The sequence below is a fragment of the Hyposmocoma kahamanoa genome, unplaced genomic scaffold (genome assembly GCF_003589595.1).
Source record: "Hyposmocoma kahamanoa isolate Upper Pololo Valley unplaced genomic scaffold, ASM358959v1 99702, whole genome shotgun sequence".
Lineage (NCBI taxonomy): Eukaryota > Metazoa > Arthropoda > Insecta > Lepidoptera > Cosmopterigidae > Hyposmocoma > Hyposmocoma kahamanoa.
Window position 1 is genome coordinate 2,582,592 of NW_020656001.1, and position 27,034 is coordinate 2,609,625.

At 37.2% G+C, this 27,034-nt stretch overlaps 1 protein-coding gene across 5 annotated transcripts in view; it reads right to left on the reverse strand.

Annotated features, from left to right (window-relative positions):
* Positions 1-27,034, reverse strand: part of LOC113239226 (protein bric-a-brac 1-like) — a 342,214-nt gene that overhangs the window by 110,997 nt on the left and 204,183 nt on the right. For 3 of the 5 annotated variants that reach the window (XM_026476132.1, XM_026476131.1, XM_026476136.1), the window contains exon 2: positions 7,559-7,597. The exons of the other annotated variants lie outside the window; for them this stretch is intronic. In XM_026476132.1, coding sequence (XP_026331917.1) covers positions 7,559-7,597 — 39 coding nt within the window. The remainder of the gene's footprint in view (positions 1-7,558; positions 7,598-27,034) is intronic. 5 annotated transcript variants of the gene reach the window in all.

A 27,034-nucleotide genomic window follows, 5' to 3' on the forward strand; every position in this document is an offset into this window, starting at 1 on the left:
GGTGGCTGTTCAGTGTTCACGCATGAAGATTCATTTTTATAAATAGCGCCTAAATTTTTCCAATATGTAACAAAGAGCGAAAACCTAACAACTCCGATATCTTATCTAAACATTTTGGTAATTGAAATTGGTCGCGCGAAGTCTCGGCTCGCTGTTAGATTTAGATGCAACAAAACATCAATCGTCAACTAAAACACAATGTACGAAGCCGCTTCCGTGTTTGCCCCGCACCCCCTGCGCCCTCGGTACACTCCCTACTTACTCATTTCGCGTTTTTATTTTCACATAATGTATGTTGCTTTGATGTCACCCGCTGAAAAATCCCATTTCAACGGAAGTAAAGAAATTCTCGCGAAATATTGTTCACCCTGTTTCTGCACATACAATATTTAGAAGGAATTTTTAGTGCCGGTGTCTGGAGTGACTTTGAAATGTTTACTTATTCACTATAGTGTTCTGACTGCATAGCATAGGATGGCGCTACATTGTGAATTTTAATTCATTTGTGGTGAGGATACCTAGTCAACATCTGTTGACCTTCATGAAGGAGGAGTCTTCCGAAGCCGTCTACCGGAGACCCAAGTTGCGTCATACGTCGCAGATAATACGCAGACAATGTTAGTAATTAGAGTCTGTAACAAAATCACATATCAGGCAACAACCATATTAGTTCCGTCACGCACCGCTAGATGGCATTGGCGTCGAAATAGCAAATTCTGCATCGCGGTGTTAAGATTTTCCCTCGCGGAATGACTACTGGCGGCGATGCGAACATGAATGTAATCCACCTTACGACGCATCTAGCTCTGCTTCCTTGTTTGGAATTCTGCTTTAGATCGTCACCGTTGAACCTACTGCACTGTGCTACGCTTCTAACGCTGCTTCCTATTTGGAACTCCGCTTTAGAACGTAACACGTAGTTGTTGCACTCTGAGCCGCTTCCTAATTGGAAAGTGCGTACGGCTCCTCGACTACGTGCCGATTAGGGGGAGTCCTTTCCCACTATACCACCGACGTCGTACATACTGTATATGTTGTGTCAATAAAAACCACCATATTGGAAATACCTGGTTTCCCTCTGTCACCCCAATAAGAACATACTACAAATCTTATTATATTGTTACTTATGTTACTCTGTAACAGTTAGGCACTGAACTCTAAATAAGGGTCAGGGATTCAGGTTTAAGAACAGCGAAAATAATATTTGTGAATTAGCACCTGTACAAAATTGTCCGAACATTTTTTCCATGTTCGCCGTATCGAGTTGCCATAACCGACCAACAACAAAGGTCAACGTTTGACCAACCCTGAATCAAATAGGAATAGTACCGGCCGCGGTTAATAGCTGAAACAATTTAAGCGTTTTATCAACAATACGAATTTTAAGTGTCCGATTACATTCGACGGCACACCCATACGTCGCTAATTATTTTACGAGCCCACAAAATTTTCCATTTATAATCATCTTCCACTAGCATTAGTGGCACGATGATTCACCAATATTCCCGGCGTATGAGCTAATTATTTTCAATTAGTACATGATTACAATATTATGGCCGCAACTAATGGGATTCGCCTCTCGCGATATATTTTATACGACGCAATTTTCTAACAGCACCAAAGTGCGGGCATTACCGTTATAATAGTGGTCACAAAATAAGAGGCACCTTTTGACACTTGTCATCGCGACGTAAATAGGTACGTGGAGTTATATCGGACCATATTAGACGGTTCTCACAAGAAATCGACTCGAAATTTTATAAGTCTGTTTAAATTATTTTTCTGGTCATTGGTTTTTAGTTCTAAATAGAACAATTAACAATTATGTAAGATATATAGATCTTAATACAGTTACATTAATAAAGTTAACGACAACCTGTAGTTGAATAGTAAACTTCTGAAGAAAAACTTTCTCTTTCTGAAGAGAAATTCCTCGCATTAGGCCGTCTAGACCGCTACTTAGACACGCTAGCTGCGCACGAGACGTCTCGGCCACATGCTGACTTGTTCATTCCTACAGCTAACCACAAACCCCAGTGATTCGGTAAGTCCAGGTCCGCCAGAGATGCCCGTGAAGTCGTATCACTGGCTGAGGGCTTTGCCCGGACGCCCGCTGCCGCGTGTTGCCGGCGAACCCGTATTCTCTAGATAGGGACAAGATTAAGATTCAGAGACCAATTAAGAGACCATCATTCTCCCACTACACCACCTTCATTCTCTGATTAGAAAGTTATCACACTTATTAACGCAGATAATTGAGCCGAATGAAAAATAGTTTTACATTCATACAATAAGAACGAAAAGATGTCACTTGAGTCAAAGGGTTAAGAGAGACCCGTGTAGTAGTTAGACGCTCACCTAAACCATTTTTCCGTCGTATAGTTGAAAATATAAAGTGGCAAACCGATATTGGTGATTTTACCACCCGTTTACACATGTGTTTTTTTAACAAAAATCCAATATTTCCCATCAAATAGCCCACTGGGACGAAATGCAATCATTCGGTTTTGGATTTCGTTTTAATAACTGGATAGACAGATCCGGAAGCAAATATGAACGGATTTCAGGCGAAACCATAGGAGTAAAAATGTGTGCCGGTGTGCGGTCAGTTATCGTAAACTAACAGTGATACCGGCCGCGTTAATAATTGGCCGCGACAATTAACTGTAGTGTCGCACAGCCCGTGGCCCGCCCGCTGACCGGGGACGGGCCAAATGTTTGTTACGGAAAGGTTTTTACCGTAATTGGTGCGAAGACCGTGTATCCTATACGCCTCAAAAATGTTACATTCGATGTTACGAATCGTTGAGAACAATTTCAGACTATTTAACAAAGTCGTGTTTCTTTATATACATATATATATATATCAAGTAACGGAAAGAACAAGTCACGGGTCTGGTGGCAAGCGACGCGTTTGTCCATAAAAGTTGCAGTGCCACTCAGAGCTTTAAATCGCAAAGATCTTAGGGTCACTGCTCCTACGCCCATCACCCTCAGATATAAGTTGTCAAGTTCCATGTGCCTGTGATTTCATCAGCACTCTACCGTTCAAAACCGGAACGCAATAAAGCTCACATAACCGCTCGGCGGCAGAAATGAACCAACTCTTCATTCTACTAAAATTTTATCATGATCAATCTACTGTAGGTAGTTAAGGGTATGGATAGTCTGCAGACTGTCGTAGTTGTAGCATCAGATCAAGCTTTCCATATTAGAATAGAATACAAACCATTTATTACAAAGCCACAACACAAAAATAACACAGAAAGAAAGAATAAAAAACCAAGCAAAATTGAAACAAAAAAAGAACGATGCATATACATCAAATTTTAAATAGTCGACACAATTTGAATAAATGTCATGTGTGTGTCTGATCCACTTAGCAAATGTCACAGTCGAGAAAACTGTGACACTGTGTGTCACACTTTGTGTCACAGTTTTCTCGGCTTTCAAGAATTTTGTGTTTTCAGTGGATTGTTGCTTATTATTGTAATGTCACACGATTACCATTTAGTGACAGTAAAAGAGTTCGTCCAGGGAAGTACCGCCACCTTTACCTATTTCTGCCGCCAAGCAGTAAAGTGAGCATTAGTGCGTTTCTCCTTTGAAAGATAAAGGTCCTGGGACTTGTCAACTTAAGTCTCAGGGTGATGGGCTCAATGGCAGTGCTCTTTGTAATTTAAAGCTCTGAGTGGCACAGCAACTGTTGGATGGATAGGCATGTCGCTTACCACAAGGTGCAAGACTTGTTCGTCCCCTCACTTGGTGTTATAGAAACAAAAAACCATAAATCAAATGTCAAGTCGATCAGAAAGTGGAAGTAAAATAAACATTCAAATTACGGTTGATCTTAATCCTACGTACACAAACGGAGAAACTGAGAAACCAGACGATGAAACAAAGCCAAAAACCATTCCAATTAAATTTGCCTTCAAATAAATAAAACCGCTTAGAGATTATTAGTCCATTCATTTAAGAGCTGCGATGCCACAGACACACAAAGGCTTTCAAGTTAATAACTTCCCTCTTTGTATAAAAAAAAAACACAATTTTGTAACATAATATCAGATTGGTAATAACTAAGAAACCAACGAACCTTTCAATACAGCGTATGATCTGCCAAATACAGACAAAAGCAAATACAAGAGTGGTAATTTCTTTTATTTCTCTTTACTATTTCTCTTTACAATTCAAACACAATCACTGATATACGAGTATATGATTCAGTAATTAGAATACGAGATGCAGTGAGTCGCTTCGGAATTTTAGATCATTTTATAGTAAAAAGAAATGGGTTGAATTTGTAAAAGAAAATTGTCGTCACTTACATGTTCAAAATTCTTCAGCTTTCATGAAATTTTAATACTCATGCACGGGCTTTTAGAACGATGCAAGTTTAAAAAAATAAAGTCCAAGTGAACATTTTGTTCAAAATTACATCCACAAGTGCGTTGCGCCGAACAGAACTTTCTAGAGTATACGCAGTCCCTTCTATAGGAATTTATGGCGATCAAGCAAAAATTAACAAAGCTGCATTTTGGCAAAGAGCTACAATCTGTTTGCTAAACTTGATTAAAATTTTAGGGGTTTAATATGTTTCGTGGGTTCCATCATTTTTTAGCAAAAAGATACTTCAAAGGATTTGACATCATGGGTTTGTGAATTAAAAAAAATCAAATCAAAAGCACATACGATTTTAATTATTCATTTCCTATAAATTGGCTTCGTTTCTATAGTTAACTGTATTTTCCGCGTCACTTATTTTATAGCAACTGTACCATTTAACTGCTAATTAGAATTTCATTATAATGCACGATGGAAAATTTATTATTTCTGGTGTTCGTTGCGTCTGCATTTTTATAAGATTGCGTGTTGGTGATGTTTCAATGCGTATACATATAAGTATCAAAGCTACAGTCTATCTAGCCGTCAGGCGTTTCTGATCTTCTGATCTTTCTTTGTTCTGGCCTTATCTTCCATTTCTTTTAGGGTCGACCCACCTAGTCCGCGTGCGCCACTCCGGGCGCCTTTGCGTAAGCGCAGCATCTACACCCATCATCTTCATGTCTCTTTGGACTGTTCCAATCCAAATAAGCTATGTCCGGACAAGGTCGCAAGATACTGTCCGGCCCCTCCAGCTTCGTGGATTTTTGGGAACTGGAGAGACACCTTAGTGTCGGGAAGTGAGTGAGTTACAGCTCCGCCACCAAAGAGGAGATTTGTTGTGGACTACAGGGTCATTACTAGAAAGGGCGCTGCTGACACTGGTGGAGTTGTGAAGGATTGTAACGTGTCAGGAAAGTAGTAGTAGCCTCCGCAGCCTCCATACATCTCGCTTAGTACGTTTAAAGTTCAAAATTGAAAAGGGTAAAGAACTAGTGGCAATAAATTCAGTTTTATAAATATTTATTCCGGTTTTAACAATATTTATGATATTTGAAATGTTTATTGCACAAGAAATTTTTGGTAACCGGTAAACGGTTCAAAAAATTAAAGAGCAGACGTGTTCGCTGCCGCGATCGAGCAGGGAGTGACGGTGGATGGAGGCAAAAGAGCTACGGAACAATTCAAAATTTAAATACGAGTGGCCAGGAACCGGAGAAAGGCGATAAAAAGGTAGGACGATGTAAGGAGCTCACATCGTCACATACTTAGCTGTGGGAACCGTTTGTTGTACTATGCGCAACAGGAAGTGAGCGTGCCTACAGTTCCGGTACATATCCGGAAAATAGGGAGGTTACTGCACGTGCACCCGGGGCGGCTCACCCGAGGCACTTCCCAGGTGAAGCCTGTGACAACCTTGAACTTAGAAGGTTTCTGTGCATGCACATGTTGCAGTGCAATTCTCGTACCCTAAGTATCCTAAGGGTTGGTAGGAAGCGTCACTATAATCAAAGCTAATGTAGAAAAGTACGAGGCTGTTCTAATCCAAGTAATCAGTTGTCTTTTGGCGGTTTCAGTTTCTAGCGACAAGATATTTTTGGTCATATGGCTCTTATTGCGTGACCGTTACAACTTTATCGGTTTTCCTTTAGTTTGTTTCCTGTATAGGTGTCACTTTTAATGTTCCTCGAATATACTCGATTCTGATTTTATCCATCAGGAGGTGCCCACATCAGCATGCGCATTTCGGTTGTCTTCTTTTATTTTAATATATTGACGTAAAAAAAATAATAACGTTTCGGGTTTGTTTTCATGATCACTTTTCCCGTGTTCTAATATTAATGCAAACCCTATAGTTACAAAAATACCTAATAAAAAAGGCATAAGCTGTGGTGGTCTAATGATTTGACCTACCGCCTCTCAAGCAGAGGGCTGTCGGTTCGAATCCGGGCATGCACATCTGAGTTTTTCGGTATTTATTTGTGAAATATAATTTGAAATTTATCAACAACTTTTCGGTTTTTTTATAACATCAAGTGACGGGACGAACAAGCGGCACGTCTATACATAACGGTTGCGTTACCACTTCGAGCTTTAAATCGCAAAGAACTTAGAGCACTGCCATTGTACCCGTCACCCTGAGACATAACGTCTTATGTGCCTGTAGTTTAACCAGCATCTTTATCTTTAAAAGCCGAAACGCAGTAATGCTCACACTACTGCTTGGCGGCAGAAATACGTAAGGCAGCAGTACTTCCCGAACGACGACTTCCCGGACGAACTCTTTTACAAGGAGCTCTCCTGCTACTAGGTGAAGTAAAACATTGTGATGGAACCTTCACGCATCTGCAAATCAATTTCATGATGTGTTTGATGTTCCTATTCCCGCATGGGAAATATAGCCCAAGCCCTTCTATAGTGTTGGGAGACCAGGAGTGGGACTATATATAGGCTCACTATTATTTACTAATTTACCAAAAAACATATTCCAATTTACGCTGCATACGATATACGTTTTGAAAAACAATTTTAAGAATACTGGTGTGCTTTTATTACCAAGTTGTTTTAAGTAAAAGGAAACTTATATCATGTTTAATCCAACTTCGGGAACGCGTAATTAAAGCATGATTTCAAATTCCTCAATTTAATATAAAAATTGTACTCGGGTCGAATTGTCGTATAACTATCATCATTCCGTTAACGTTTGGGATTTTAAATGATATAATAAATTTGCATTATCGCCGTTGTGCGGACAAAATTGTTTTCAGTCTCGCTCGGCTTAATTCATTAACGCACTCGGTACTGTGTCCACGCGATAAAAGTGTGATTTTGAAAAGCATGACCGCTGGAAGGGATTTCAACTAATCTGTGGCGATTTCGGGCAAGCAAGTATAGAATTGGTGTCCAACATGATAAGATTACTTTCGATAAACGCGACGCGACATTGATTTGGGACGTATTTCATTGACTAGGTTTTGTTTTTTACCCATTATCAAACTTGTCACAGCGTAAAACCCAAAAATCTCTTTACTTCAGCACCAAATAGATTTACGCGCCTAAATCAACAAAAGCTACCTAATTAAGTTAGTCCTTAATAGGCTAATGTGTTAACGCTCAGTTTATGCATTTAGTAATAGGAACAACGTGATTTCGTCTCGGAGTTTGTAATACCTACCTTGTGTTCTGCCCCATAGTCTTGAAAGTATCCCGGAATCTGAATAGAGAATAGGTAAAATACAGTTTCATTTCTAGGCTTGAGTTAACTTCTAGTTTAATCATAGCTTATCCAACGAGGCATGAAAAAAACTATTAAACAATCAAAATTCATTGCGAGATCGCACTTAACGAAGCGAGTAGTAAAATTGAAATCTATTTGGTGATGGTAAAGTGCATACGACACGAGTTGATTGCTGCCATATTTCACTGGAAACAGCTTCCGAAATTTTGTTCAAAATTGTGCTGTATTGCTATGACGGAAGATAGTTTCAAGGGAGTGATATTTTTGTACTTTGAACGTCATCGAAACATCACAATGGTTTATATCTTTTTCCTCGTCCGGGTTTCCACTAAGGATAGGATTTAGGCCTTGGACATGCAGGTTTTATGGCAATGCTTTCCTTCATCGTTAGAGTTATCTTTAACATACATCCCCAAAGGTAACTTAGAAACTCAAGTACATGGCGCCACAGTGATTCAAACCATCGACATTTCAATTTCAATTTGCCGAAGCAACCGTTTTCCCACTGGTCTACCACTAGTAGCCATGTGCAATGTAATCAGAAATGTAGCGACAATATGCGCAATTATGATCAAATAGCTGGAATTGGGAAAGTGACAACATCAAATTTAAATATGGCTCAACCAAAAGTGGCACGAAGTTCACCGCTTTGCAACACTCCGACCGGATCAAATGTTGACCGGAGTTCAACACGTAAAATTTCCCGGGAAAAACATTCGCGCAAACAAAATAATTACAAGCTTTACAGGAACGGGGACCGAAAAGCGACGGTATAGTTCCCAAATTAGTTTGGCAGCGTGAAAAATTTAATTGAACAGAACGATACCGATGGCCGCGCTCCTGGTTGATGTATTAACATTTATTGGTTTACAAATTAAAGATAACTGGACAACGCCTGCGGCTATAGCCAAATTTGTATTCGAAATATTTCATCAACAATATTCGTTTTCGAGCATTAAAAGCTCGCGCTAATCTGCACCGTGAAACTTTTATTGATGACCAAATGGCTTTTAATTGAACAAAAAAAAAAATGACGCGTTTTTGTGCGTGCCTTCACGTTCACTGTACGTTTGATCGACCTGAAATTATCGACAATAAATTATACGAACTTGAAGCTTTCATTTATTGAACTTTGCGAACGCCACTTTTGTTTCAATATGTACACAACTGGATGCGATTACTTATTTCCAAGTCATGTGTCGAGTTGAATTTTAAATGACTATGAATTTGTGTTTTTCTTTGCGTTATTCATTATATACTAGATCATTCTGAATTTCAAACATATAATACACAGACGTGAAATGACCAAATGTCATTTTAATGGTGGTGATCCTCTACTTCGTATATATTTGTTTAACAATTTCATTACTTGTCTTCTCTTCCTGCCGATGTTTTGTGACTTTACAAATCTCTCACTGCCTTTTATTCGTGTTTATGCATAACTGTAACAGTAATTAGTCCGTGAGTTCCCAATGAAAAGGTATAAATTAAGTTCCAAATAATTAATTGTGACATTTGGACAACGCGCGCTCCCGCATTAGCAACTTCAGAAGTCTTATTTGCAGCTCTGAAAATACGACTCATATTACTGTAGCTTATTCGCATTTAGAAAAGTAAACTCTGATGTTAATCCGCCAATTACATGGCTTCGTAAACACTATCGCACATCGAAGTCGACACGGAGTTACGAGCGGTAAACGTCGTCAACAGGTACTCAAGTAGTGACATTTCAATCTCACTGCGGTATTCGTTAGTTTCCGATTAGAACTTGGCATCTAGCCTCACATCCGATAAAACCAAGTCCGCTTCGGGTCCCAAAACCAGGTAGGAACCTTTCTTTTCGTTCGATTCATAAGTAAACGAGTAACATTGACTGGCAATTTTATTGTCAAAACATCATTTTGCTTCCCCCTCCTTACGAACGTATTACGCCCGACGTGCCGCCACCCCGGCGTTATAACAAAACCCATAAAACATTGTGTCCAATGACGACTGTCAACTGAAAAAAGCAATATAAAGCGGGCAATATACTTTCAATTGAGCCCACTACGGACAAAATCTCGCAGTGCCAAAGTGAAAAAGCCACTTGCAATAACGAACTTCAAATCCAATATAGTTGTGGATTCCTTTGCGACCGTAAAAAATGTTCATAGAAAGCATACGTGTGGCAATGGAAGCAAATTTTCAAACAATAGCGTTGTCATTTATTATCACTGCTGCACGTCCTATTTTGCACACTAGAATCCGTTTTAACATTCGTTTATATATAAACGTAGAATCTGTAGCTTCGTATGATTAATGCAGAAATAGCGTAGTTCTAAATCCTGATTTAAGCATTATACGTTCTATTTTACACGCCGTAGTTAAATATTCGTCTGGACAACTGCTGGTGGTGACTACAATGTACTAACATCGACTGAAAAACGCTTTTTGTGTATGGCGGCATACTTAATAACTTATTTAGGGTCCGCTCCCAGTAAAATTGAACATACAACGCGTGGCTGTCGCTAATGTTACATACTGTTGCATCGAGTCCAAATAAAGCATTGTCAAAGATACACTACAATCTCAATTGGCTGAAAGTTGCCGCGTTAATTTGTCGAAACATTGGAGATAAAAGCTGATGAGCCTCAATAATAAGTAACAAAATCGAAACGACACTGGACAAAGCACCTAATAATACGGGTAATGTTTTCAGCAGGTTCCAAATTCAGATACACAATCGTTCAAATCAGCTCTCGTCCGTGAATGACGTGCGCCTAGCATCGGAGAGTTAGTAGAGAGATATAGCGAGAGATAGCGCTTCTATATACAATCAGACATTCATCTCTGATCTAGTACAAAACGCCGAAGATCAATTAAAATGGTTTCGTGTATTCATACCGAACGAGACTAGATACGTGCATACACGTAAAGGGGACGGGAAACGAAATTAAAGGCTAAACTTCGTTGCCAACGAGTTTTGTCCGTTGAAATGAAAGAAACTTGTTACGTCGTCGTCGCCGTGATTCCCATTTCAAAAGCGGATCCGACACCTTGATTGGTTCCCGGTGTGGAACGACGAACACAGGGTGACGCAATACTATACCTATTGGTGGTAACTGTGCTTAAGTTTTAATAGAATAACCCAATCAGTAGCTTTATCCGTCTTTATCTGGACAAACTTATCACAGTAATATTAATCCCGATCAAGGCTGCAACACAAACTAATTAATGTACAGGCTTGAAGCAAACGACCGTAATGGCATTTTGGACGAATTTTATTACAAGATTTGTATTATATTACATAAGTAAACAAATTTCTTATACGGTTTACTTCTAATTAATTTTAAAGATTTTACAAAAATCGTGGCTTATTCACGTTTGGAAAGACACAAACAATCGGACTACCTGGAAGGAATTCAATAAACTACTAGCAACTCTACATTTAGAGTCCCAAAACCAAACATTATTCACACTAATAATAGCAACCAAAGCAGAACTGAAAGCACATTCTATCGTGTCAAACCAAAAGACTGAAAATTCCATTACAGTATTTTGTAACAAGAATCTTTGGACTGTTATCAAAGAAATGTATTCATTTTTCAATAGAAATGTAATAGCTCAATAGATTTAAATTATAATTAATGTACAGAAGATGCTAAATGTATCTCTTTATGTAATTAACCTAAAACTAAACAAAAAACCGGAAACTCGTCTTTGCAGCTTTTTCTCATTATGTGTTGTAGTATTGCCTTAGCTGAATATTACAACAACAGTGTGACATTAAACATTTTACTAATTTTTAAGTCTTAATATGTAGTCGAAATTTTAATCAAAACCCAGTAGTTCTGCAGTTATTACACATTTGAGTGTCATCTTGAACCCACAGCGTATATTCCTAACTTTATTGGACTGTATTTGCAGGCTTGGATTGGTAATACGATATACCGAGAATTCAAATAATTACGATTCCTGTACATTACACAACCTGTGTACATAACAAATTGGAAACCGCCTCTGTAGTGCGGAATCCTCACGAGCATACCTACAATTCGACCGTTGAAGAGGTACACAAGGCTTTATTGAGGTACACCTACAAGTATACACTAACTATCCTTCCTAATTTCTACTGGGAATTGGCAATCTTCAATTCGGTGTGCACAAGACACAATTATAACACGATAAGTTGACATTGATAACTTTTGTAAGTTGTATCCTGATTGGTTTCTCGGTTTACTAGATAGTTTGTGGCCAATAATTCTTACGAGCAAGGAAGCGCAGTCTTCTCGATGTTTCATATGACGGAAGTAGTGATAGCGTTCGCGAGGTGACTAGACCTACAGTGGATATTTTACTTTTTAACTTTAAATGATTTTCAAGCCGTCAATTTTGTAATGGTGACAACAGAGACAAACTGTGTTAATGTGTATTTAATATTAAAATTTTTAAAAACCTACCTCGTCGTTAACATTTTAAAAACCTGTTTCTCTATCAAGACCAACTTGCAGTGGCCAAAATTTTTATTTCGCAAATCAAAGTTTTCCACGCTTCCATTTGAAAGGCAAAATTTTATTCTATTTGATTGTTACGAACAAACAACTTATAATGACCAATTCAGAAACCGTCGTAGCCAAAACATTGGAACTTTTACAAAAACTATAGAAACAGTGAAACACAATTATGAGTTGTATCGCAGTGGAACCACATAGTTGGTAGTAGATTAAAAATGCATGCGAACATACGGCAAACAAAGTTAAATAGAGGTAACGGGGCAAATGTGCTTGTCCCAGTCATTAACATTATTCCGCGCGGACGAGGTACACTCGTCATAAGATGACTTGGAACAAACAGATTCTGATTTTTAACTTCTTGATATATTGTATGACATACCGCAAAGTTTGAAAACTTACGGAGCCGAGAAGTGGACACTCACGATAGGCTAGCTAGTCCACCGGTTAAAATTCGGTCAGCGAGCGAGCTACGCTTGGAGTTTCTATGAAGGACAAGATTCGAAATGACATTATCCGAAAGATAATTAAGGTCGTCGACAGAGCTGGTAGAATAAGCAAGCTGAAGTGGCAGTGGGCTAGCCATATATGTCGAAGAATCAATAACCGATGGGAGAAACGAGTTCTTTATTGGAGACCACGGCTCGGCATATATAGTGATAAGGACGCCCTCTGGCGAGATGGAGTGACAATTTTCGAAAGACTGCTTACAGCAGACGGATGCGACAAGCTGATTGCCGTGCGAAATGGCTGAAGATAATATTGTGTGCAAATTCCCCATGGGTTTCTAGAGTCCCATTTTGTTGAAAGAAGTTTATTGATACATGGAAAGCGCCTTAATGTCACTATAAGTGTCATTAACGTTGAGATAGTGGTGCCTTTGGGGCAATCGAGTATTACGGGAATAACAAGAAAATTGTCACATTTTTACCAACTACAGGGTGTACTTGTGGTTGTTAAAACACGAGAGGGATAGTAGTTACAATGTAACAGAGAGCGGCCAGCAGTCTCTTACAGAAGATGTTCAATCGCAATATTTAAGTTGTTTAATGTTCCTTACATAGTAGTTTTTTTTCCATTATCAATGAGCTGTATTGAGACTACATAGAACGTATATTCGTTAGCGTACATCAGTCACCAGCCTTTACTTCTTATACAAAACGTTACACCTTATAGCAAATCGAATTGTTCTCGGGAAATTTCGCTTGTGCCTTCTATACTAATCATCGTCAACCCATAATACATTCCACTGCTGGTCATGGGTCTTCTCTAAGAAGAACGGAGGCATAGGTAGGACTTCATGCTTAAAAAGGTTGTTTTTGGCAATGGTTTTTGAGAGGTACCTATAGCTACTAAAAATTCACAAACGCACGTAACTTAGAAATTAAGACAGTTAGATACAGGGATTCGAACCGTTGGCCTCTTGATTGAGAGGCATTTTTCACTGAGCTACCACCTTTAATATCTTTAATACACATTAAACTGGAAGCCCTTTATTTCTCAGTTAATCTATATATACCAATGGATATATTTAGATTTAGAACGCTAAGAAAAAGGTTAAATTGTGATGATAATACGTCAGTTGAGGCACCTGTAAAGGTGCTGGCTGCGGTGGAGAAGGTACTAAAATCTGTCACTAAATGTCACTAGCTGTTCAGAATGCCGAAAAATCCGGTACCAAAATCTTTAACAAAAAACCATACGAGAACTTCGACAACTATCGAGTCGATCAAGTTATCGAACTTGAGCCGTAGCTCGGTTGGTAAGAGCAGTACTACGTTGCAGTACGGTCATGGACCCATTGGGTCGAAAAAGTTTTTCTATATGTTAATAATCGACTTAAAAAGTAGTACAGAAGAAGAAGTAGTGCAGTTATTGCAATACATATGATGATAATGTTCAAAGAAAGCAGTCGCCATCTATACCAGAACGTTTAATTTGAAAAAAGAATGACTTCTACCGTTTTTTGATTTGTGGCCAGCATTTCATATGAACGCTTAATAATTTTTTTTTAAATAAGTCCACGAATTTTCACTTCTCATTTAGAAAATTCATCGCAAATTATTTCATAATGTACAACAATTTATATAACGTCCGCGACTGTACACAAACAATAGTTTAAAACTGTACAAAGTTTGTTGTATAACTCGGGTGTAACGGGTAAGTTTATTAAATAAAATATGGGTGGTACTTAGCGCGGTGCCCGCCCAAGGCGTCTAAGTTATACAAAACTATTGCATATTTAAGTGAAACGCGCCCGTGCTTATGATTTATTCAGTCTCACATTTCCTAGTCTCGGCGTGCGATATTGGGTATGAGTACATACTTTAGTACAAGCATACACTGACGACGTTCCGTCTGAACACTAACGGCTTTCAGACGAAAATGTTACAATAGCCATTTCGATTACGCTATAGCTAAAAGATTGCAGAGCGTTGCATTAGGCCGTTCATGGACATTACTTGAATAATACCGTACACAAAAATATCACTTCCTGGTGAAATACATCTTCAGATTATTGCATGGGTGCGCGTATAACCCAATCCTGCTAGCACAAATCCCTTTCCTTATCCCCAAGGTCCAAAAACACCTCCAATGCAGGCCTCTATTTAATAAGCCTAAAGGGGGAGATCCAACGAATGCTCTTCTTAGATCTCTGGTTCTGATATTTTCGTCGACTCAGAAAATAAATTACTATCCAAAGAAGCTTACTTTGAAAGCATTGCTAGGACTTGGAACATAATTAATTTATTAATGTAACGAAATTGCAATAGTTAGTATCTTTTTTAAATAATTTATTCTATGTTATAATTAACGAAATATAATTAATTTAATAAATAAATGTGTCAATAAATGATATATTATACAAGTTAAATAAATAGTAATTGTCAAATAACAATGTTAATAAAGTTTTGTCTGCTAATAGTAATTAATTGAGTTCTTCCTTGCATGTTTGGTGTAACTGAAAATGTAAGGGTAAATTATTAAATAAATAAATAAACTTATTTGTGTCATAGTACTTATATAATCACGCTATGTCGTTTTTTTTTTTATTTTTTTTTTATAACGCACACACTCAACATAGCCCCGCACTAGGGAAACCCTGTGTCGCGGGTGCCATGGATACACACATAGACAACCACAAATTACACCCAAACTCACGAGAGAAATAAATGTAGGCCATACAAATATTTCTCCCGGCCCGGGAATCGAACCCGGGGACCTCTGCGTGGCAGTCCGGTATGGTAACCGTTCGGCCACGGAGGCAGTTAACGACTGATTACGTCAAGATTCTTGTACTAAAGAAGTTACGGCTATAATTAGTAGGATGATTGTTTATGGCTAAACAAAATATTTTTTTTTTATAATCTATGGTTTCTGTCAGTGTGTTTGCTGGCTTTGTCTCGGCGATGTTGAAGAAAAGGTGGCGAGTTTTTGTAGTTTATTCACAAATTAATTTTTACATTAAATATTATTACGCAGGCAGTATAATGTGTTGTATATGAAGATCTTGATATAATCCCAACAGAGCACTAACACATTTGTAAAAAAAATCGACCTCAAAAGTCGTTCATCCCTTAGTTTGTCACCATTAAAGGTGGATATATTTTTCAAATTTGAACGGGACCACTCCTGAGGTATACACTCTTTCCAATAAAAAAAAGAATCATCATCAAAATCGGTTGACGCGTCTATCGCGTAACACACACACAAAAAAAACACACAATCGGATTGAGAACCTTCTCCTTTTTGTGAAATTGGTTAAAAATTATAAAAAGCCCGGACTGTACGGAAGCACGTGAATACATCACAGAGTGAAGTCATTTTTGTTAAAATGATACACATTTTCTATTGATCATTTTCTATTGACTTAGCCTAGAGGTAGGTGATAAATAATATCACAGTGAAAAAATGACAGTGATCCGCTGTCAAATAATATCACCGTGACTTTTTACGAAGGAACGACGTTTCAAAATCACATAGGTTGTTCCTCCGTTCCACTAACCGTCTCCGTCGCTCACATCACGACATACGCACACGACTGACGTTTTTTACAAACAAAATCATGCGCCAATCACAGACTGACGACTGCGCTATTCATTGTAGTTCGCTTATATTTTAAAACTGCCTCCGTGGCCGAACGGTTACCATGCCGGACTGCCATGCAGAGGTCCCAGGTTCGATTCCTGGGCCGGAAGAAATATTTGTATGGCCTACATTTATTTGTCTCGTGAGTTTGGGTGTAATTTGTAATTGTCTATTTGTGTGTCCATGGCACCCGCGACACAGGGTTTCCCTAGTGCGGGGCTATGTCGAGTGTGTGCGTTATTATTATTATTATTATTATTAATTCTAATTATGAATCAAGAAATGATTAGATTAGTGCGAATTCCGTGTAAATATTGCAAATACAAATAAGATAATTCACGCGACATGGCCTTATTAACGAATAATGCGACAAGACTGTAAAGCCTTCACTTCAGGTTACTGCAAATCAATTTTTCAAATGAAATTAAACATTACATCACAGCGATTAATAATAACGACTATATCAGAAACCGTATATCGTGATGTAAGTGACAGGTGTGACAAAGTGATGGTGATTTGTCACTGTGATTTTTTTGTAACTGGAACGACAGTCACGGTAATTGAAATGGAACGTTTTTCCCCAGGTGGAAGTTAGCCATATTCGTTAAGTTGCAAAATTTTATATGCATGTTGAGCGCGGTTGTTATTAATTTACAAATTTGTTTGTTTAAATTGAGTGTTATAGTTTTGCTTGTATATTATACAATTTGTATCTTATAACGGTGTCAAAATAAACAAAAAATATATATAATATCGTTTTGAGTTTCCTATTTGTTTGTTGCTTCGTCAAGCTGATTTGATGAATGCTCAGGAAATAAATAGCAAATGGGTTTGTCTCGGAAATAAGACGTGTGTAAACTAACTTCGTCTTCATTTTTTCGCCATATAAATGTGATTGGGATATCCACAACATAGGGGAGGAACCCAAAACTATGTCTTGGAAAGGGGAAGGCGGAATTAAATCGTGTAATTATAGAATAGTGAGATTGCACTCACTAAAATTGTGTTTATATTAACACCAGAACTACTACAGTTCACTAATTGAAGAATAGAACAATGATTGCCCTTGTCTCATATAGAATTGATATGTAAAGACACGCGTTTTGGGGAAAGAAATTGTTAAAACACAGTTAAAAATGTAAATGACAATGACATGTACCTACTTGTATCACCGCATACAACACGTGGAACGTCCACAAATGGTTTTTCAGTATGTTGTTGATACTTACTTATTTCTGCCGCCAAGCAGAAATGTGAGCATTTGTAGATTTTAGTGCCCCTCAGATGTTTGAGATTTAAAGCTCTGAGTGGCACTGTAACTGTTATGGCCAGGCGTGTCGCTTACTGCCAGGCCCACGACTTGTTCGTTCCGTCACTTGGTGTCATAAACTGCAGATGTATGCAGGTTTCGTTCACTGAAAAGCTCATGGCTTTAAAATCACAACACTCGAACCCACAGTCCTACGCAGTCCGCAGAATACGTTAGCTTACCGATGTTAGTAATGCTAGACTAGTTTACTTTAGTTACTTCCATAGTATAATGTCCTACGGGATTCTCATGTGGGGTAAAGCGGCAGATATTCAAACCATATTTGTATTGCAAAAACGAGCAATTCGTTCTAGGCTCTCGGGTTTCTCTCAGAGAAAAGTTTGAGGAGACTGTGGCATCACAGTACATTTATCCAAATATTTTATATGCCCGTAAAAATATACATAATTTCAATAAGAAAGAAGATATCCATAATATTAACCTTAGAGCTAAGTGCAAGTTCATGGTACCACAATATCGTTTAACCAAGGTAAACGACTCTTTTATGGGGAATTGTATACGTTTTTACAATAAGATTCCGGAGCATATATTAAGATTATCATTTCCAAAGTTTAAAAAAAACATTGAAAATATTTTGATTGAAAAGTCATATTACAAAACTGAAGAGTATGTTTTAGATAAAGAAGTATGGAATGACAACGAGAGTCTAGATTCCACACAATTATGATTCAAAGTATATTCCATAGCGGTAAGTTTATTTGAAAAGTGCAATCCCCGAGAGTTTCCCGCTCGTTCTTCTCAGGGAAGTCGGCGTAGTGAATGAGCAGTCGCTTAAATGTGACGTTTTCAAGTGTAAATTTATTTAACCAACGGAATAAATGATCTTTGACTTTGACGGCTTACGGCTTTTTAACCGAATTGAAAAAGGAGGAGGTTCTCAATTCTACTGTTTTTTACGTTACGCGATTATTTTAGATTTATTTTTTGTGAACCAACTTTGATGATTATTTTTTTGTTAGAATGGCGGTAACTCACTTTGGACCTCAGATCGGTCCATTTACATTTAAAGAAAATATTCCACCTCTAAGGGTAAAGTAGGGGATGATTCCGGTTTCGTGCACTTTCGTTACGTTAACCGGTGTCAATAAAAGTTGGCAAATAGATGTAATTCCAATAAAAAAGCCAACAACCAACTTTAAAAGGTCGGTTTATTTAATAAAGAAGTTATCATTACTAGTTATTTATATAACTATACTTAAGAATAGGGTTTGCATTCATATTAGAACACGGGAAAAGTGAACATGGAACCTGTAAAAAACCCGAAACGTTTGTTTATTTAATTTTTTTACTCAACATCTTAAAATAAAAGAAGACTATGGCAAGAAGCACCTAACAGCCATTACAATTATAAAAAAATCCGACGCAAATTGATAGATAGGTCCTGGGCGGCTTGTTTTTTTATTTAGATGCTGTGTACTCATTCAAACCTTACCAACAAAGCAAAAAACAAAAAAGGCGGTAGGCACCAAGGCTTATATTATTGGTATGTATTTAAAATGATCATTTTAAATTTGAAAAAGCAGCAGGCAAATAAATCAAAACGGTCATCTTTCTTAATGATTGATTCTTTTTCTCTGAGACATAAAATAAATAAAATCAATGGATGTTTGAATCCGTTCTGAACTACGCAAAAGAAATGTTTGATTTGTATAAATTTACTTTGATAGTTTTATGTTGGGCCTCAAAACTAAGACAAATAAGCATTAAAAATAAAATTTAGATATCGTGTTCTTAGGTTTTCGCGATCGTTACACATTGGAAATGAAACTATTTTTCCGGATTTAAATCGCATATACTTGTTTTTTTCAAACAAACCGACGTTTCGGGCCGTTTATAGGTCCCATGGTCACGGTTGACTGAGGTGATAAAGCTATCAACCAACAACAACAACAACAACAAAAGTTATGTCTAATATTAATGAATACCACTCTGTTTTGTGACTATAGTTACAAAAGGTAAATATGTAATACCTTATTTTTAACTGGTAAATAAACGTTGGTTTGTTTGTAAAAACAAATATACGCGATATAATTATTAATACAAAGATCGAACACTCAGAAAAAATTCCTTCGATCCGGTCGGATTCGAACCGACGTCTTCTTGCATACCGTGGCAGACGCTATACCAAGTAAGCCACGGAACGAACCAACGGACCTCACGAATTCTTCTATGTGCTTGCGTCGTGTCTTTGTACTTGGTCTTTCAACGACTTTTTAGTCGTAAAAATTTAATTAATACGGGATATAAACCTGGAAAAATAGTTTCATTTCCTATAAAATGATATTTATTTAAATTTTATTGTATTGATATTCAATTATTTTTTATGTGAAATTACTCCACTTGTTAGTAACTCCACTATGAGAAATCTTAAGAATTTCGGCACCCAATTAGATACCACGGTATGCTAGAAGATGTCGGTTCGAATCCGGCCGGATCGATGGATTTTTTTCTGAGGGGTTCGATTTTTGCATTAATAACTAAGATATTTATGTTTAAAACCAAGTAAATGTTGATTATATTTGTATACTAACATTATATTAATTATAATATAATTTAATATGAAAACATGCACGGAATCGCAAGTAAATAGGCCTCTGGGTTTTTCGTACACTAATATAAACTACTAAATGGAGGGCCCAATTAAACAACCAAGTTTTATTAGGAGATCAATATCAAAAGATATACTGGTTATAAATGTCATCGATCGTTAAAAGAAAAGATCAATAGTAAAAAAAGAAGATCAAATATTGTTTTTGAATACCAAATACTAATTTAGTATGCTTGAACATAATGATAGTGTTACCTTGAAAGCAGTTAATTTATAATTTATCCGTAGATCGACTAATATACACGGAACAGTTAATATATATGTCGAATTTAAAAAAAATGTCGTTTATTTCAAAAAGTGCTCATTAGCAATAGATCAGATCATAATATTATCCCTGTAAGCTATATGTCCAAACGAGCTTACAACGCGTTGCGTATACAATATATAACAATGAGTTCAGGATGCTGTTGGGGCTACCGCGCCACTGTAGCGTGTCAGGGAAGTTCGCAGAGGCTGATGAGGCTTCTCTGCTATAATGCGAAAGAAGGCCGTTTCTTTTCTTCTCTGCGTGTATGGTAGCCAGAACAGCATACTGATAATGCGTTTACCTATCAGTAGTCTGAAATGACAATTTCCAGAAATAAAGTTTGCTCGAATTTTCATAACCTCGAAGGTAATTTTGAGAGGAAACAATTTTTCTTTTAAACCTAACTTAACCTAACGTAGTCGTGTCTTTGCGATGAACATCCAACACATCCTGAAATAACAACGGTTTCGTTGTAATTCGGTTTTCGGTGTAACGAAAATTCGAACGTAATTTGGGGGAAACAAAATCGGTTTTGTGATAGGTTACCGGATAACGCTCCTGAACCTGTTCCATAGTCCCTTGCTACGACATCTGATACAAAAGGTTTAAGTGTAATTGAAATTAAATAAGTATATAATACTATTTAATGTAATTTTAATGTACTGAAATTGAAATAAGTACTAACATAGTTGGCAAGTCGTATTAACACATTATAGTAACTTTTTCTGAAATAATATCATTATTATTATTGTATGAGAAAATTGTTTATTATTATTTAAATTTTCATAGAATCGATGCGAATCGATGACGAAAAAATCGATTCTCGATTACGAGCTCTGAATAATTCGAAATGAATTCTTAATAACAAAGTCGACCTTTTGTTATTAGTAAAGGATATTACAGCAACTTAATTAGGTAGAAGAAAATTACAAGTAAATTACATGTCTTCATTAAATTTATGAGTTACGATTTTCCTATATTCTTTTGGAATCTTTGTGGCGGCAAGAATTAATGACTTGTTTAAGGGAATATTTAGAAGCGAAACCATCCCTTGCTCGGGCCACACAAAAGTGGTACAGAAGGGCCTACGGAAAAGCGGTCCGGGAGCGGACCTGTGTGAGCGGACTTACTTAGATTTGAAAGAAAGCACCATACATTTTTGTCTTATAACAACCAAGTTGCGAGCTGACCATGCGCCTGGCAAACGGTAACAGTTGGTGTGCCACTCGGAGCTTTAAATCGCAGATCTTATCCGCACCGCCACTGCGCCCTGAGACATAAGTTCACAAGTCCCATGTGCCTGTAATTTCACCAGAAGATGGCAGTACTTCCACTGCTACTAAAGCTACAGCTACTATTGCTACTACTAATAGTGTTCAATAAAAAATCAGTTTTTATTCGCGTTACAAAAGCAACGCAAAAGAAATTTTGTTCATATTAACTGAAACTTAGTAAGAACACATTCAAGAGTTGTAATATTTTTTACGTCAATGTGCAAACCCGCTAAACTCCCGCTCCCAGACCACGACCCGCCGCTGCCGCTCTGTGTGGACGGTTGCATAAAACTCGATGGAATACTGCTTTGCACCCCGCACCCGCCCCGCGTTCGTATCGGCCGCGACGCGCGCCGCTCCGCCACCCGGTTTCATTGTGGCATAAGAACTCGAATATTACGAAAGTTACCCAGAACGCTCCCGCTACCGCTTCTGTGTGGCTAGAGCAAAACAATACGCCCAGTCGTGCCACAACAATCGATTTGTCAATGATTCATTTTCAAATCGACATTGTACAGCTTGATTATTTGCAAACAGTAGGTTTTTTTCCAAAAAATTTGATCAATCCATCAGTATATCATTAGATGCGCTGAGTGGCGATCCGCATACATAATTAATTTCTCATCCTCCTAAGCTTAAACACACACGGCTATTATGATCTGCCTTGACATAATTGATGAACAGTGTAGTGATACCGCGTCAAAAATTGCTTTACCCCAAACATTTCAATGTCATAGATTTTAAATTTTCGTGGTTATTCACTAAATGATTATTACAAGTCACTGGTTTATTATTTTATCAACAGATATTATTCTTTCGACGGATATTATTCTTTCACAGATTCCCACACTAGGGAAACCCTGTATACCAGGTGCAATGGACACACACACAGACAACCACAAATTACACCTAAGCTCACGAGAGAAATAAATGTAGGCCATGCAAATATTTTTCCCGGTCCGGGATTCGAACCTGGGACCTCTGCGTGGCAGTCCGGTAACCGTTCGGCCGCAGAGGTAGTTAATAGATATTATTGATTGTCATTTTCTGCTGGTCAACTTGTGAAAATGGAGAGTGTATACATTTAGTTGAGAAAAAGAAAATTGTATTACCGGGATAATTTGTTACACTGTAACTAATGATAAGAATTTTTAATCTGTATTTACATGTTTAGGAATAAAGTTTAGATAGAACTCGCAATAGGTCGGAATAGGCTATGATAGGCATTAGTCAATGATGATAGGTCATATTTTTCGTATATAACTGGGAACTTTAGTATGTTGGTGAAGAGGTAAATGAAAATGAAAATATTAAGTTTTTTACCTGTAACGTTTAATTATTTTGGGATTTCAAAGGGAGGTTTACCCACTCTATATAGGTATTATCATATAAAGTTTAAGTAAATATACTTAGCCTATTTAGATCAGATGAAATTTAGATACGATATCGGAGTTCTTAGGTTTTGTCGTTTGTTACATACTGGAAAAGAAACTATTTATTCGGATCTGAATGAGCATAGTATTTGTTTTTTCAAAGAAACTTAACGTACGGGACGTTCCACGGGAGCTGCTCAATAAAAGCTCTATGTTGTTTAAAACTATTTTATGTAAGAGGTGAAATTATAGGCACTTGGGACTTGTCAACTTATGTCTCAGGGTGATGGGCTTAGTGGCAGTGCCTCTAAGATCTTTGCGATTTAAAGCTCTGAGTGGCACTGCAATTGTAAGGGACAGGCGCTTACCACCAGCCATACGACTCGTTCGTCCCGTGACTTAGGATTATAAAAAAAATTACACCACTTTTTTTTCAAACAGACAGCAAATTAGGTCTGACAGTGTTGCTATACTTACAAATTACTTTAATGGCTAGGTGAGGCTGGAGGGTTTAAATAATAACAGTAATTTTTTCATTTAATAAAATGCGAACGAATGCTAAATAGCAAAGGTAAGTGAATAGGTAGTTACGATGATGCAGCTGGCACAGGTTGTTATGATAAATTCATAGTTTTTAACTGAATTGAAAAAAGGAGGTTCGATTTCATTTTCATTTCATTCAATTCGACTTTTTTTTTGGGTGTATGTAATGTTATTACTCTGGCACTTGTGAACCGATTTTGATGATTCTTTTTTTGTTGAAAAGAGGGTAACTCAGCATTGGTTCCATTTCAACTTGAAGAAAATACTCCACCTCTAAGCAAGTGGCAAAGTAGGGATTAGTGTATAGTAATATAAAAATAATAGATCTAATTCCAATAAAAAAGCCGCTATGCAAGCTTTTGAGGCAGGTTTTTTAAATAAAAATTTTATATTCTTATGTTACTGCTCTGTGTTGCCAATATAATCTTATGTGCAATAAAGAATGTTTAATTCATTCAATTATCATTTATTAATTTAAAGTAAATATGCGAATACGAAAAGAGATTGTAGGTGATTGCTCTACTAACAGAAGCCTAGCTTTTCAATAAGAGGACATATTATACGGAATGTAGTATATTTTAAATTACAAATGAAGGACTAACTCCTGTGCTGCGCATTAAGCAATTAATATTGCACAAGGCTCCCAAGTAGCCGAAGACCAAATTGAATCTATTAATATGTCCAGGGAGTGTACGAGACGGAGGCATTACATTGCCAACGTAGGTAGTGCGAAACTATCAAGGTTACAGATTCACGCCGAAGAGCATTGTGCATCAATAGAATTTCGATTAAAGGCGGCCTCCGAGACCTGTAAGGCCTGCGTTGCCAACAGCATTGTCTTGAGAGGGAAACCGGGAACACTAGTCGAGTATAGCTTACATTTTGCATGAACGTGCCTTGCCTGTGTTAGACAGAGACCGCCACCCGAAAGAGACAACCTCAGGATCTACATTTAAAGCGCATTGTAAGCAAACGCATTATTAATGTATCAGTTTTAGTTGTCGGAGAGTAACGGCGCGCCCGGCCGCCAAGAGCGGCCCCGATTATACATGCATCATGCATACGCCATTCATATTTGATTCCTTTTAATTCTAGACGTCTTTCGTGTACGAAAACGGTTCGTGCTGTTGACGCTTTACTTAACGTGAGCTCTGTCGTCGCTTTACATTATTCTCAAATACGTACTTTCAGCAAAGTTGACGCCTGACACTATTAAAGGTGATTTTCGCGTGCACGTGTTCTGATAAAATAGGCGTAGGACTAGGCCACCACCTAAGTAACCACTTAAAACAAAGGGTAGTCAACTATTGCTATCCAGGAGCTACTTTTAGTCAAATTATTACACTGTTTAGTGGTTGCAACTCTGATAAACATACAACAGTGATTCTTGTAATAGGTGATAGTAATAACATTAGTAAAAAAGATGTAAATAGTAGCATTGACGTGTTCTTGAGAATTCATGAGAAGTGTGGGTGTAAATTCATATTAAGTGCATTCCCTTACGGCTCTAACCTAGGCATCGCTCGTAATAAGTGTATATATAACATAAATTCGCACATTCATAATTTGACTTGCCGTTATAGTGACGTTACATTTTGTTTTGACATTAATAAGTTCGTAAGGAACTTCAAACTTTTTGAGGATAATTTACTTTTACCCATAAGGTATCTGAGACATATAGCTAGTTTGCTACCATTTAATATTAAGGACGCTGTTATAGAAGACATAACACAGTCCCACGACAATGCTCCTACTTTAAGTAGCAACAGTATACTTTTCACTAACCATAATTTAAACTGAAAAACACGACAACAGAAAAGTCTAATCGTTTTCATGTAGTACATCAAAATATTCAAGGCTTTTCTGGCAAAACATTAGAAATAAGACTTTTTTTGCACGATATTTCCGTTGACGTGTTTTGTGTTATAGAACACTGGCTGAAAGACTACGAAGCAATTAACAACATAGAAAATTATGTAATAATCAGATCGTTCATAAGACAGAGCTTAAGTAGAGGCGGATCCATGATTATTATTAAACGTTACAAAATTTAAAGAGCGTAAGGATATCACAGATCTTTCTACTGAACGAACTATTGAGATTTCATGTGTGGAATTGGATCAGTTTGTCGTCTTATGTGTATACAGGCCCCCTTCTGCTAATTTTAACGAGTTTGAATTAATTATGGAAGATAGTTTAAAGCGGATTCTTCCAACCAAAAAAAACGTAGTAATATGTGGAGATTTCAATGTAAACCTGTTGGAAAACTATTCTACTTCTGTAAGACTCATTAATTTATTTCAAAGTTTTAACTTGAGTAATCTTTTCTTAGAACCAACTCGCACCACTGCCTCCTCTTATTCTTGTATTGATGACATCTTTTGTAACACAGACGCAGTGTCTAAATCAATAATATATTGCTTAAGATCAGATCATAGCGGTCAAAAGGCTTCATTTAATTGTAAAATGAGCAAGAAGGTAGACCAATTTCTCTGCAACCGATTACCACAGAACGAATCATTACATTTCAAAATAATATCGGCAATAGTTTAAATTCCCTACCCCATATGCCGGAGGTTCCAAATACTTTATATAGCACGATATTTGGTTTAATTAAAAATGAATTTGATAATGTATTTAAATCGCGAAACATTAACTTTCCATAGAGAGACTAAATTCAACGACTGGACAACAGTAGCTATTCATAAGAGTAAGTCTCGTTTGTATGAGCTATATGCTATGAAAACTTAGAATACTAATTCCAATTTCATTGAATATGTTAGAAATTATTCAAAAATATTTTAAAAAGTATGTGTAGCTGCTAAGGTTAAGTTTCACAGCGACAAAATTAGACAATCGATAAATAAATCTAAAACTACTTGGAGCATAATAATTAAAGAGTCAGGCAGGGTTAAACAACAAGATAGAGATATAGTTTTAGAATTAGACAGCAAACTTGTAAAATCTAAAGACAAGGTAGCCTAAGCGTTTGAATCGTTCTTTTCAGAAATTACTGTGAAAACTACAGAATCATTAAATTCCTCCCCTTCTCTTGCTATTGATCTCCTAAAGGAAAATGTTAACGTTTGTGACAATTTATTTATTTTCCGTCATGTTAATCCACATCATAAAAGCTTTTAAAGGAATACATGTTAATAAAACTGAAGATCTCTGGGGCATATCAACTAAAGTTATAGACTCAGTTATTGATCTAATTTCCCCACATTTAGCTGTAGCTTTGAATAGGTGCGTTGACGAAGGTGTTTTTCCCGATTTAATGAAATACAGAAAGGTATTATAAGGTATTCCCTTATTCAAAAGCAGAAGGAAAGTTGATCCTAGCGACTTTAGGCCCATTTCAATTTTACCAGTTTTAAGTAAAATATTCAATAAGGTTATGCTAACTCAATTTCTGTCCTTTTTCGGTAGGAATCATATTTTTCATAGTGAACAATACGG